We start from the raw sequence: 11260 nt of genomic DNA, 5'->3' as shown, positions 1-11260 counted from the left end.
GGGGGGCGGATTTTTGGGCGGCCGGCCGGGCCAGCTCAGCGCCCAGGAGGCCCCAGCAACCCCACCCACCGCTTTTGCTTTTTTCGTTCTCTCTCTCCCCCGTCTCTGCGTCTCTCGTCTGCGGCCTCCCCGCTCGGTCGCAGCCATGGTAGGGGCCCCTTGCTTTGCCCACGCCTTCAACGGCGTCGCCGCCCTGCTAACCGCCCCCCCCCCCCCCCCGAACAAACACCAAGCCGGACATCACCGGCGACTCGCGGCGTCTGAAGAAATCCTTCGACTTCGCCTCTAGTGTCTGTGCGTCGATGCCGTGCCGCTCCCGTGCGACGCCTGTGCCCCGGCCCCTCTGACCCCGACGCCCTCTGTCCAGACGATGACATCCAGCCATTCGCCTCCTGGCCCGGCCCGGCCAGCGGGCAAGACCACCTGGTGGACTTTGTCAAGCAGCAGCACGCCCACTTCAAGGACCTCTCTGTCATGGACAAGACCATGGTGCTGGTGCGCTCCGAGTGTTCCCCCCCCCCCCCTGCCCATGGTCCGCGCATGTGCGGCATGCGACATGCCCGAGCTTCGGCGTCTCACCGGCCACCACTCCGCCACTGGGCCCAGATCCTCGTGCACTTTGTGATCGACCGCCGGGGCGTCGCACCGTGCCACTTCGAGGAGCACCCGCGCGACAGCGTGCTCCGGCTTCTGGGGATACTGCTCATGCACTTTGCCAATGCGGAGGACGACCCGGCCGGGGCCGACACGAGCGCCACCGCCTTCCGCCTGCTCCGGGGCTTTCTGTGCCTCTACCAGGAGGACGATGACATTCGGCTGCATACCAAACGTGCGTCGGGCGCTGTGCCCTGGTGACCGGGGGCGGGCCAAGGCCTGGCGCGCAGCAGCACTGACCTCGGCGACCCGCTTTTTTTGGTGGCGCACATTGCACGGGCCCACGCGGTGACAGATGTCCTGGACCACTTGCGCCAGCGCAGCGGCCGGAAGATCGACAAGTGGGCGGACGACAGCACGGCCCGGGCGCCGCCGGCCAGCCGGCCGGGCGACGTGCCCATCGGCCGGGTGTTCAACCAGATGTTCCTGACGCTCGGGGCCAATGGGCTGGTGTATGTGGACAACGAGGCAGGCAGGGGCCTCTTCCGGCGCATGGCCGTGGAGGGGCACTGCGTGGCGGCCATCACCTCGAGCCGGGCCCCGGGCCCGGGGGAAGAGGCCCGCGGCCCGGTCCGGGCCCGGGTGGCGGTGACCCCGCTGCGCGGCGACCTGCCCTCCTCGCTGGCGGACACGGCCGGCCTGGTGGCCAGCCTGCGCAAGACCCAGGTGTTCGAGTTTGACCTGGGCGACGCCACGGCCTACAAGTGCCTGGGGTTCTACCTGTGCAATTATGCCGAGGCCGGCCTGTGCCGGGGCAATGTCCGGCTGTGCTACAGCTGGAGCCACATCTTCGACCTGCCGGTGGATCCGCTGGATTACCATGCGCACGGGGGCCTCATCGAGCTGGCCCTGCCGCCGGGGTCGGAGCTCGGCGGCAAGAAGGCCCGCAGCGGGGCCGAGCACGAGGTGTCCGGGCCGCTGAGCGGCCGGCGCGGCCTGGCGGACTTGGTGCGGATTTGCCCGGGGTTCGAGGGGGGGTGGATCGCGGGCCTCCGGTCGGCCGGCCGGGGGCCGGATCTCTTCGAGCATGCGGCCATCCTGGTGGAGCTCTTCCTCTACTACGAGCACATGGGGTGCCTGTTTGAGCGGGATCGCGAGGTGGCGGTGCGCATGCTGGCCGGGGTCACGGCGGCCCAGGTGGCCACCGAGGCGGCGGCTCGCCGGGCGGCCTCGACGCAGGAACTGGCCGCCCCGGAGGCCGAGGCCGAGGAGGACGCCGAATTGGCCGGCGCCTCGCTGTCCATCACGCAGGATGTGGTGCAGGCGGCGGTGCAGGCGGCCTTCCAGGCGGCGCTTCGGGACCCGGCCGGCCGGGCCGGGGGCGGCTGCTCGGACAGCGGGTCCGACAGCGACTCCGAGTGGGACCTCGGCGGGGACCTCGGCTGGGACACCATCGACCGGGGGCCGGATTGGGCCAGCGACTCCGAGTGGGAGGATGCCCGGGCCGCCGCGGGGGATGGCGCCGCGGTCGCCCCCTCGCCCAGCACGCTGGAGCTGCTGGCGGCCGGGTTGCCGGTCGACGAGACGGCCAAGCTGCTGGGCAAGAAGGCGGCCTCCGAGGCGGCCCGGGTGACCACCAAGCTGGCGGCCAATTCGGCGGTCCGCATGGCCGGGCGCATGGCCACCAAGATGACGGCCAAGATGGCCACCAAGATGGCCAACAAGATGCTGGACGGCAAGCTGGACGAGAAGTCCGTGCGGGAGGCCCTGCACACGACGGCCTCCCTGGCCGGGCAGCTGGCCGGCGAGGAGTCCGGGGCCGAGGCGTCGCGCCAGGCGGCCAAGATGTCCGCCCGGCTGGCCACCAACATGGCCGCCAGCATGGCGGTCAAGATGGCCGACGGCCTGACCATCGGCACCGTGTTCAAGGTGACCGTCGGGGTGACCACCGGCATCGGGGCCAGGGACCTGGCCACCACCTTCTCCCGGCTGGCGGTCGAGTCGCTGCTGGAGTCGGTCAACCAGCTGGGCCGCGAGGCGGCCCGGTTGGAGGCCGGCCCGGCCGACCCGCCGGAGGTCCAGCGGCCCCCCCCGGCGGCGGTGGTCCTTCCCCAGCAGCCGGTCCTGGGGAAATAGACGGGACCCCCTTGCTCTTTTTATTCCTCGGCTTTTGCTCTTTCCTGGTGCGCGTCCGCCTGATGGGAAGGCGCGTGCGGCCGGGCGTCGGCCTTGGCTGGGCGTGCGGCCGGGCGTCGGCCTTGGCTGGGCGTGCGGCACGCGCGGAGGAGCTGGCAGCCGGAGCAGTGGGCGGCCCTGCGTGGCCACGGAGCGAGGCGGGCGCAGGCCCGGGGCAGGGGAGCGGGGGAGGGCAAGGGCTTGGCGTGGCTGCAGGTCATGCGGCGGGCCTTTTTTTTGGGGCGCCCCATCCGGCCGGTGGGCAAAAGCGGTGTGCGCGCGCGCGCGGGAGGGGGCGGCCTGGGCTGGGAGGTCGAAGTGAAGCTTGCGTAACGCCCCCTCCCCTTCCGGGCCTGAGGCAGGGACTGCCACAGCGCTGGGGTCTGTGCGGCACGGGTGGCCGTGCGTCATGAGCCGGAGAGCGGCCAGGGGTGCAGGTCTGTGCCCCGTGCCGGGCAGGGCGCAGCATAGAGAGGCACGCCCGACACGGGGGACTCCGCCATCAGGCCCCCGCCGGGAAGGGGCGACGCTCGCACAGGCGCGTGGTGCCCGGCCCAGACGGCCGCGCCCGGCCATCGCAAGGGGCAGCAGGCGCGAGGATTCCCCGGCGGCGCGGCACCTGCCCTCTCCGGTGTCCGTGGTCCTGCCTTCCGCAGAGGCCGGGTGGTGTCCGGCGAGCCGGGCTCCCCCGGCGGGCGTGCCCCGACCTGGGGCGAGCTTTTGGCCGGGCTGGCCCCGCCGCCTGGCTGCCGCCGTGCACGGCGCCCGCTTTCTTGCGCCGGCATTGTGGAGCCCCCCCATTCGGAGGCGCTCGTGAACCCGGCTCGGGACGCCGGGCGCGCCCGTCCCGGGGAGCCACCCGGGGCCTGTGCTCCCAACGAACCAGATGAGGCCAATTTGAAAACACGCCCGGCGCGGCTCGCCCCCGAGGGGCAGGCTTCCCCTGCGCCGGAGCACAGGGAGTGGTGGCCGGGCCTTCCGTCGAAGATGATGCAACGACACTTGCCCCTGTGGGCCTGGGGCCACTCTTCGCCCTGCCGGCGGACGCGGGAGGGCCGCCAGAACAGAAGGCGAGGGGGCGGGGGTGGTCTCCCCCGGTGGAGGGTGCACGCCGCTGTGCGTGTCCTTCCACCAAGACCCATCGAAGTTGGCGGCCCGTGTTAGGGCGGGGCCGGCCGGGCCGGCGCGGCCAACTCGCATTGGCATTGGTCCGCAAGCGCGGGGCGACGCCCTGCGGGTCCGCAAGCGCGTCTGGGTCGCCGCAGAGGGCGCCGCCGGCATGCCCAGGCCAGCTGCGCGGCTCCCCACCCCAAGGCTGGCCGGACGACATTCGTTTCCCCCCGCCCCCGGCCCCAGTGCCGGTCCCAGCGCTGGTCCCCTCGCACACAAATAAAAGTCACCTGGATGGCATCTGGTCTGCCTGCCGCACAGTCACCCCCGCCTTTCGCCCGCCCTCTCCTTTTTACCAGAACCTCCACCACATCAGCGAAACCCCATGGTCCGTCGAAATGGCAGACTGCTGTCCACCCCCGACAGCAGCATGAGTCAACTGCCCTACTCCCTTGTCCTTCGCCCAGCCATTGGCCTGACTTGCCCTGCCACACCATGTGCAGACTCTCTCGCCTGCCGAACATGCCTCCAGCCAGGAGGGCTCCCGGGTGACCATGCCCGAAGAGCGGTCATCCATCTTCCCGTGAACTCCCACCACCCACGCCAAGAAGAGGCTGCTGGACTACCTCTACACCCAGTATACCATCGCTGACAAGCGGATCAAGAAGGCCTCTTACGGACAGGTTGCCACCATGGGTGCGTTTGCGCCGGGTCGCGGCCGCTCTTGTGCGTCGCTTTCGGGAGGCGGGGGGGGGGGGACGTGGGGGGGGCGAGAGCAAAAGGGCTCGGCCCTGGCAGGCATCGCCGCCGGCCCTCCAGTCGTGACCCCCACTCGAGGAGGCGCCGGGGCCGATTTCCAAGGGCCGCGCCCGTAAGATCCCCCTGTATGCCGTTGTCCCGCACTTTGCTAACTTCCTGCGAGGGGGCCGCCCATCGCCACCCGCTGTCACCCAGTCCTTGACTTTATGAACAAGGGGACCGTCCCTGTGGAGAGTGACCTCAATGCCTTCTTTGGTGGCTATGATCAACACTCGCGCTTCGATCGCGCCAACATGCTAGTACGCTCCCGGGGCGCCTGGGTGCCGAAAAATTCCCCCCTATTCCCTTGCCCCTCTGCTTGTGGGAAGCTTGCGCGGTCTGACCTTCGGCTGTGCCGCCTTGCCTTTCGCCGCCCCTCCCCCCTCTCGCCGCTGCCCCAGGCCCTGGCGGCGGTGGTGGTGTCCTTCGGCGTCTTGGCCGAGAACCCGGCCTGGGAGCTCGGCGCGCGGCTGATGGCCCTGGACAAGGAGCTTGAGATGCCCTTTGACAGGCACATGGCCAAGTATAAGGTGTCCGGCATCTTGGATGACGAGCTCGACATGGTGATCCGCGATGCCCTTGCGATTGAGCCATTCATGCCTTTCTTCGTGGGTGCTAGCTACTTTGTTCGTTGCTGTGCGTTCCCCGCCTCCGGGCCCAGGCCATGCCGCTTCGCCGGGTCACCGGCATCCTCCGCCCCGGCGAGACACATCTGCCCTGCCGAGTGAAACAGAAACATGGACGACCAGAGGGAGGGGATGGGCACGGAAGAAGACACACGCACGCACGCACGCACATGCACATGCACATGCACATACATACACCGGTGACCGATTGCTGACAGACACAAGCACCCTACTCAGGCATCCCCCTGCTGGGCCTCATGAATGATTATTGGGACATTGAGAAGATGAAGAAGAAACTGCAGCGGGATTCCTTCAGTCTCACTGTCTGGTCCCAAAGTTACAAGCCCCTTCGCTCGGTCGGCTGGCGGCCGGTGGCATTCACGAACCTGGCAAGCATCAATTTGCTGCATTATGCCATCCGCCAGGTCGGCATCGAACCGCACCCCGTGGCCGCCACCGCGGGCCCGGAGTACCCAATGTACGAGCGCCCGGCCGGTGTGCAGGTCGTGTGGGTCGATACGCCTGCCGCGGCCGAGGCATTCTGCGCCATGCTCCACCGCCAGGGAGGCATCTCGGCCCTCGACACCGAGTCCATCCCGAACGCCCAGTCCAAGGTGCCGGCACTGGTGCAGGTGTGCCTGACGCCGCTGCCGGCCGAAGCGCTTGGCCGGCTGACTTGGCACGGTGTCGCCGCGGCACTCCGGCGCTCGGTGGTCTTCCTCTTCAGCATGGCCAAGCACCCGGACTTGGCGACTGCCTGCTTGCGGGAGTACCTCACGGTGCATGACCAGCACCGGTCGTGGGTGAACCTTGTTTACAACTACTCGAGCGATGTGGTCCCACTGGCCAGCTATCTCCAAATGCCTGGGGACATGCCGTCCTTCATCGACTTGGCGGACCATCCGACGCAGCCTTCGGACAACAAAAAGCCCAGCACACAGCACCGCCCCAGCTTGGGGGGCTATCCGGCGGACATCCCGCCGGAGTATGCCGGGCACATGCACACCGTGCCGGCCCCCTTGCGCGATTGGGGGCATCCCTTCCCAGGGATTTCCGACTCGAAAGGCCTCAAAGGTCTCAAGGGCATGGTGGCATTCTGCTTTGGCGTGCTGCTGGACAGCTCTTGGACCATGGCCGACTGGAGCCTCTGGAAGGAGGACATGCATCCTGCTCAGGTGGACTACGCGGTCAACGATGCGGTGGTCCTGGTGGAGCTGTTCCTGCGCTACCGCGCTGCCTACCAGCAGAAGCATCTGGCCGATGGGCAGAGAAACAGGCCCACGCGTGAGCAGCAAGACCGCCGGCCCGGTGCTCCGGCCAGCGGCCAGCATGGCGGCGGCCAGCGCGCCGGCCGGGACAATGCATCGGGCCGCGGCGGCCACCGGCGCCCACAGCCGGCCGCCGGCCAGCGTTCGCCGCAATGACAGCCGCCCGGGCCGGTCCCAAACCTGCGAGGGGCAGAGACAAGGCGCTCTGTGAAAGCCACTCTCGCGGGCAGCCCCGAGCCAAGATACACCCATTGGGTCTGGTGAGCTTTTTGTTTTGTTTTTTTTTTCCTGCACATTTGCGTCTTGGGCCAACCTGCCAGAGTTGGGGGGGGGGGACAAGGGAGGGACCGGCGGAGATTCTCATGCGTGGATGTATGTGCGGGGATGTGGGCATGGTCCACGGGGCCCCGTCGGCGTTGGCCTCTCCGGGGGACGGTGGGCAGCAGGGGAACAGGGCTGGGGCCGCCTCGACGGGCGGATGCCCGGGGACCAACATCGGGGGGTGCTGATCTCGCCTTGCCACATGAGTTCACGTGCTTAATGGACGCCCGGAGCTTAATTCAGTCCGCCGGTCTGGGCGGCTGGAGCCATGCGCATTCCCGGGAACGGCCATCGGGCGCCGGCTCCTTCCGTCTGGGCCTCGTGGGCGACGGCACCGGATCCGCACAGGCCGGCCCACCGGCATCCTAGGCGGGGCTTTCCCGCCGCCGCGCGCCGCCCGTCCCCCTGCCGTCCTCCCTGCTGGTCTGGCTCCTCCCAGGGAGGAGGCAAAAATACAAGGCAACACGCCCGAGCACGGCGCGGCTGTGAAATGCCTCCTCCTGGCCCGGCCAGGCGGCCGCCGGCCGGGACGTGCCTCGTCAGGGGCCGGGCCGGCAGCTCCGGGGTTGTCCCCATGCATGGTCGTTCTCCGGTTCGGGACGCCTCCATCGCGAGCGATGCGGCCGGGGCGCGCGGGGCGCCCCGTGCACAGGCAAGACCGGGTACCGCGGCAGCTGGCCGGCCCCGGCGCCCCGGGTATCCAAGGCCTCCGGGAGGCCGGAATGCGGCATGCCCTTTTTGCTTCTTCCTTCGGCCGACGCGCCGGCCTGCGCGCCAGGCTACACCCTCCCCTCGGCCGGGGCCTTCCCCTCGGCCGGCGCATAGCTGGACCGGCGGCCGCCCGGTCCAGAGCCCGGATGAGGGGGGCGTGGGGAGGGGGGCGGGGGGAGGGGGGCGGGGGGGGGGGGGCGTGGGGAGGGGGCAGGGCGCGCGCGCGTCTCGCCGCCCAAAGCGGGGCAGCCCCTTGCGCCTTCAAAACACCGCGCTGCACATGGCACGCCCCAGGCCCACACACACAGACACACCCCGCGCTGAGGCCCCCCCCCCCCCGCCCCCGCCCAAAGGTCCCAGCCGGGGCAGAGCAGACATAACACGAGGGCCCAGGGCAAGCGACGAAGACACACACACACACACACAGAGACATCAGAGCCCGCGCGGCAAGCAGCAGGGACACAAGCAGCACACCAGAACAGGGAGGGTAGCAAAAAGGTAGGTGTATTTGACGCGCAGCCCCCGGGGGGCACGCACGCGCCATCCCCCGCTCCCTCCCCCATCCGCACGGCGTCCCTGCGAGAAGGAGAGAGGAAGGGATGCGCACACGTGCACCCTTGGAGGGAGGGCCATCAGAGGCGCGGGGGAGAGAGAGAAAGAGAGAGAGGGGGAGCGGAGGGGCGCGCGCCAGGACCCTCCCCAGGGGAAACTGGAAGGAGAGGGCGTTGGTGGCGCGCCGCGTGCGCACGCTCGCCCAACGGGACAACAACACGCGCACGGGGCGCTGCCGACTTCTCCCCCCCCCCCCCGCCCCGACCGGCGAAGGGCGCGCGGGCGGGGGAGGGAGGAAGCGAACGCGACAGGACACATGCGCAAGATACGAGAGAAAACCACACACAAGGAGGGGGACACACACGGGCGCCGCCGGCACACCACACACGGTAGAGGAGCGACGCGCCTGGTGCGCCCCCCGGACAAAGGACAGAGAGGCGCGGAGGGGGGAGGGGGGGAGGAACAGGGAAGGAGAGGAGGCTCTCCTGCCCCCGGCCCGGGACCCCCTTAGTCCCACTTCCAGACCTTGAACACCTCGAGCCCGGGCAGGCGGGTGGCAAAGTGGACACCGTTGTTGGCCGGGGCCTGGTCGAGGACGCCAGCCTCGACCATGATCTGGGCGAGGGTGACACCGCCGGGGTTGGTGGAGGTACCCATGAGGCGATCGAAGCCGGCCTGGGTGTAGACGCTGGGGGTGAGCCAGTCCTTGGTGTAGAAGCGATCGTGGGTGTTGCGCGAGTAGACGAAGGGCAGGAAGCCGGCCGTGGAGATGATGGGAATGCCATCGAGCTCGGTGGAGTCGAAGCCCAGCAGGCCGACAATGAAGTCCACATTGTTGATGTCCCAGTCGTAGAGGTCGGCCACGGCGCGGGCCCCCTCCGGGGTGGGGGCAATCTGGCCGAAGTGCGTGGCGCGAAGCTCCGGCAGGCCGATGCGGGCGTAGTAGTCATTGGCACGGGGCACGCCGCGCTCGCGATCACGGACCACATCCACGGTGCCGATGTCCAGGAAGGGCTGGACCACGCACTTGGACCTGGAGCTGGAGCCGAGGCTCGGGCCGAAGTACCCGCCGAAGGGGGTCGACCGGGAGTAGGTGACATCCGTGTGGCGGATGTTGCGGATGGCATCCGGCACATTGTTGAAGGTCAGCTTGCCGGCCACCTCGGAGGCCAGACCGATGAGCACCGGGCCATAGCCATACTGCCGAAGGAGGGTGGTGTTGTGGAAGGTGTCGATGTAGTTGACCCGGTCGCCGAGGGGGGTGCCATTGCGGTCGCGCAGCTGCAGGGTCTCCGGCACCATGGCATGGAACCGGTAGGCGGCATTGAAGTCGAAGGGGGTGGCATGGATGGCCAGCTCATTGTACTCCTTGGTGGCGTAGCCGCTCCAGAGGGAGGCCACCAGCAGCTGCGACGGGATGTCGGCCACCAGCTGGGTGGACATCTCGATGGTCTGGATCTTGAAGAGCTCCGCACCGACGATGAGGCGCGCCCGCTGGAAGAGCTCCTCATCCGACAGGTGGGGATAGGCGGCTTCCAGCATGGCGGCCACATTGTTGTGCTCATTGACGAAGAGCAGGTGCATGGCCGTCAGACCGGCATGCTGGTTGCCACGGTCGTCACCCAGCAGGAAGAGGGCCGGGTGGTTGGGGTTGCGCCGGCGGCGGTTGCCGGAGGCCGGCTCGTCCGGCGCGAAGCCGGTCACCGGGTCGGCCAGCATCCGGCCCCCCTGGAAGGTACGCAGGGAGTCCATGCGAGACTGGGTCGAGCCATACACCTGGGACCCATCGAACCAGGCGGTCACCTGGTTGCGGACGGTGCCATCGGCATGGACCCGGGTCTTGGGCAGGTACATGTAGTGCCACGACGCTCTTCCGATCTGCCAGCATCCGGCCCCCCTGGAAGGTACGCAGGGAGTCCATGCGAGACTGGGTCGAGCCATACACCTGGGACCCATCGAACCAGGCGGTCACCTGGTTGCGGACGGTGCCATCGGCATGGACCCGGGTCTTGGGCAGGTACATGTAGTGCTCCTCGCCGGACCACTCGCTGTAGGGGTACACCGGGTCATTGGGCGGGATGGGGATGGCCAGCATGTCGGCCCAGTCGACCTCCGGCAGGAAGAAGTCGTGGATGAAGAAGTTCAAGAAGGCCATGGCCAGGCCGCTGAGGCCCACCGGGTTGGGGGTGAAGGTCTTGCGCTTGAAGAGCAGGTTGCTCACCAGCCGGGGGTTGGGCCCGGACGCCACGGCCAGGTCCACGTTGGCCGGCATGAACCGGGTCTTGTCGTGGCGAATGAAGTAGAGCCCGGTCATGCCGGAGTACGAGCGCTCCGGGGTGGGGTTGTTGCACCGGCCATCGGCCGTGCGCCACTGGGTCAGGTCATACTGGCCGGGGACGACGCAGGGCTGGGCCAGGCGCCATTCCGGATCCGGCGGCGTGTTGTTGAGGTCCACGCTCTGGATGATGCGCATGAGGGCCGCCTGGAAGCAGGCCGCCCGCTGGGCCATCTGGTCCAGCGGGACCATGTAGCAGTCCAGCACATGGGGCTGGGGCTTGCAGGCGCCGGTGAACTGGACACCGGACCGGCAGGCGCCCAGGTCGCAGGCATTCGGGTAGGTCTCGAAGTCGTAGCCGCACACCGGGCCGCTGTTGGCCTGGCAGTGGGGGGCCTTCCAGGAGTGCCCGGAGTTGCAGCAGCCCAGGGCCTTGATGGCGCCGTTGTAGCCGAGCACCAGTCCAGCACATGGGGCTGGGGCTTGCAGGCGCCGGTGAACTGGACACCGGACCGGCAGGCGCCCAGGTCGCAGGCATTCGGGTAGGTCTCGAAGTCGTAGCCGCACACCGGGCCGCTGTTGGCCTGGCAGTGGGGGGCCTTCCAGGAGTGCCCGGAGTTGCAGCAGCCCAGGGCCTTGATGGCGCCGTTGTAGCCGAGCACGCTCTTGGGGTTGTTGGAGTCGATGGCCGACTGGCGCAGGGAGAAGAGGATCGGGCAGGTGAAGGCGTGCGCCGTGCTGATGAGGGCCATCAGCAGCAGGGCCAGCAGAGCCGCCGGCCGACCGGGGCTCATCTTGCTGTAGGAGACCATGGTAGGTGGGTAGGTGGG

The 11260-nt window shown here is 69.0% G+C and overlaps 3 protein-coding genes across 4 annotated transcripts; 2 read left to right on the top strand and 1 right to left on the bottom strand.

Moving 5' to 3' along the window:
* The first annotated feature begins 53 nt into the window (after window positions 1-53).
* H696_01336 lies at window positions 54-3002 on the top strand. Of its 2 annotated transcripts, XM_009495230.1 has the most exons (5): window positions 54-148; window positions 234-294; window positions 368-495; window positions 607-829; window positions 950-3002. In XM_009495230.1, exons 1-5 carry the CDS (start codon window positions 146-148, stop codon window positions 2728-2730), a joined length of 2196 nt encoding a protein of 731 aa, XP_009493505.1. In that variant the 5' UTR covers window positions 54-145; the 3' UTR covers window positions 2731-3002. The 2 variants fall into 2 exon arrangements, with proteins under 2 accessions (XP_009493505.1, XP_009493504.1); XM_009495229.1 differs by having other exon boundaries at window positions 234-495.
* Window positions 3003-4206: 1204 nt separating this feature from the next.
* On the top strand, window positions 4207-7805 carry H696_01335 (hypothetical protein). Its single transcript, XM_009495228.1, has 5 exons — window positions 4207-4267; window positions 4383-4575; window positions 4834-4937; window positions 5079-5313; window positions 5541-7805. The coding sequence occupies exons 2-5, from the start codon at window positions 4572-4574 to the stop codon at window positions 6725-6727; spliced, it is 1530 nt and encodes a 509-aa protein (XP_009493503.1). The 5' UTR covers window positions 4207-4267; window positions 4383-4571; the 3' UTR covers window positions 6728-7805.
* An 857-nt stretch (window positions 7806-8662) lies between these two features.
* H696_01334 (hypothetical protein) lies at window positions 8663-11242 on the bottom strand (the record flags this gene model as incomplete). Its single annotated transcript, XM_009495227.1, has 3 exons — window positions 8663-9958; window positions 10008-10803; window positions 10890-11242. The coding sequence occupies 3 exons, from the start codon at window positions 11240-11242 to the stop codon at window positions 8663-8665; spliced, it is 2445 nt and encodes an 814-aa protein (XP_009493502.1).
* Window positions 11243-11260: the final 18 nt, after the last annotated feature.

The sequence above is a fragment of the Fonticula alba genome (genome assembly GCF_000388065.1).
Source record: "Fonticula alba strain ATCC 38817 unplaced genomic scaffold supercont2.2, whole genome shotgun sequence".
Classification (NCBI taxonomy): Eukaryota; order Rotosphaerida; family Fonticulaceae; genus Fonticula; species Fonticula alba.
The sequence above is the reverse complement of the archived record's forward strand: the minus strand, read 5'-3'. Positions and strand labels throughout refer to the sequence as shown.

Excerpts from the sequence above, each read along its gene's own strand:
- H696_01336 (XM_009495230.1), top strand. Across the intron at positions 496-606 it reads TGGACAAGACCATGGTGCTG|ATCCTCGTGCACTTTGTGAT; the intron begins GTGCGCTCCGAG and ends CACTGGGCCCAG. Across the intron at positions 830-949 it reads CATTCGGCTGCATACCAAAC|ATGTCCTGGACCACTTGCGC; the intron begins GTGCGTCGGGCG and ends ACGCGGTGACAG.
- H696_01335 (XM_009495228.1), top strand. Across the intron at positions 4,938-5,078 it reads TCGATCGCGCCAACATGCTA|GCCCTGGCGGCGGTGGTGGT; the intron begins GTACGCTCCCGG and ends CCGCTGCCCCAG. Across the intron at positions 5,314-5,540 it reads TAGCTACTTTGTTCGTTGCT|GCATCCCCCTGCTGGGCCTC; the intron begins GTGCGTTCCCCG and ends CACCCTACTCAG.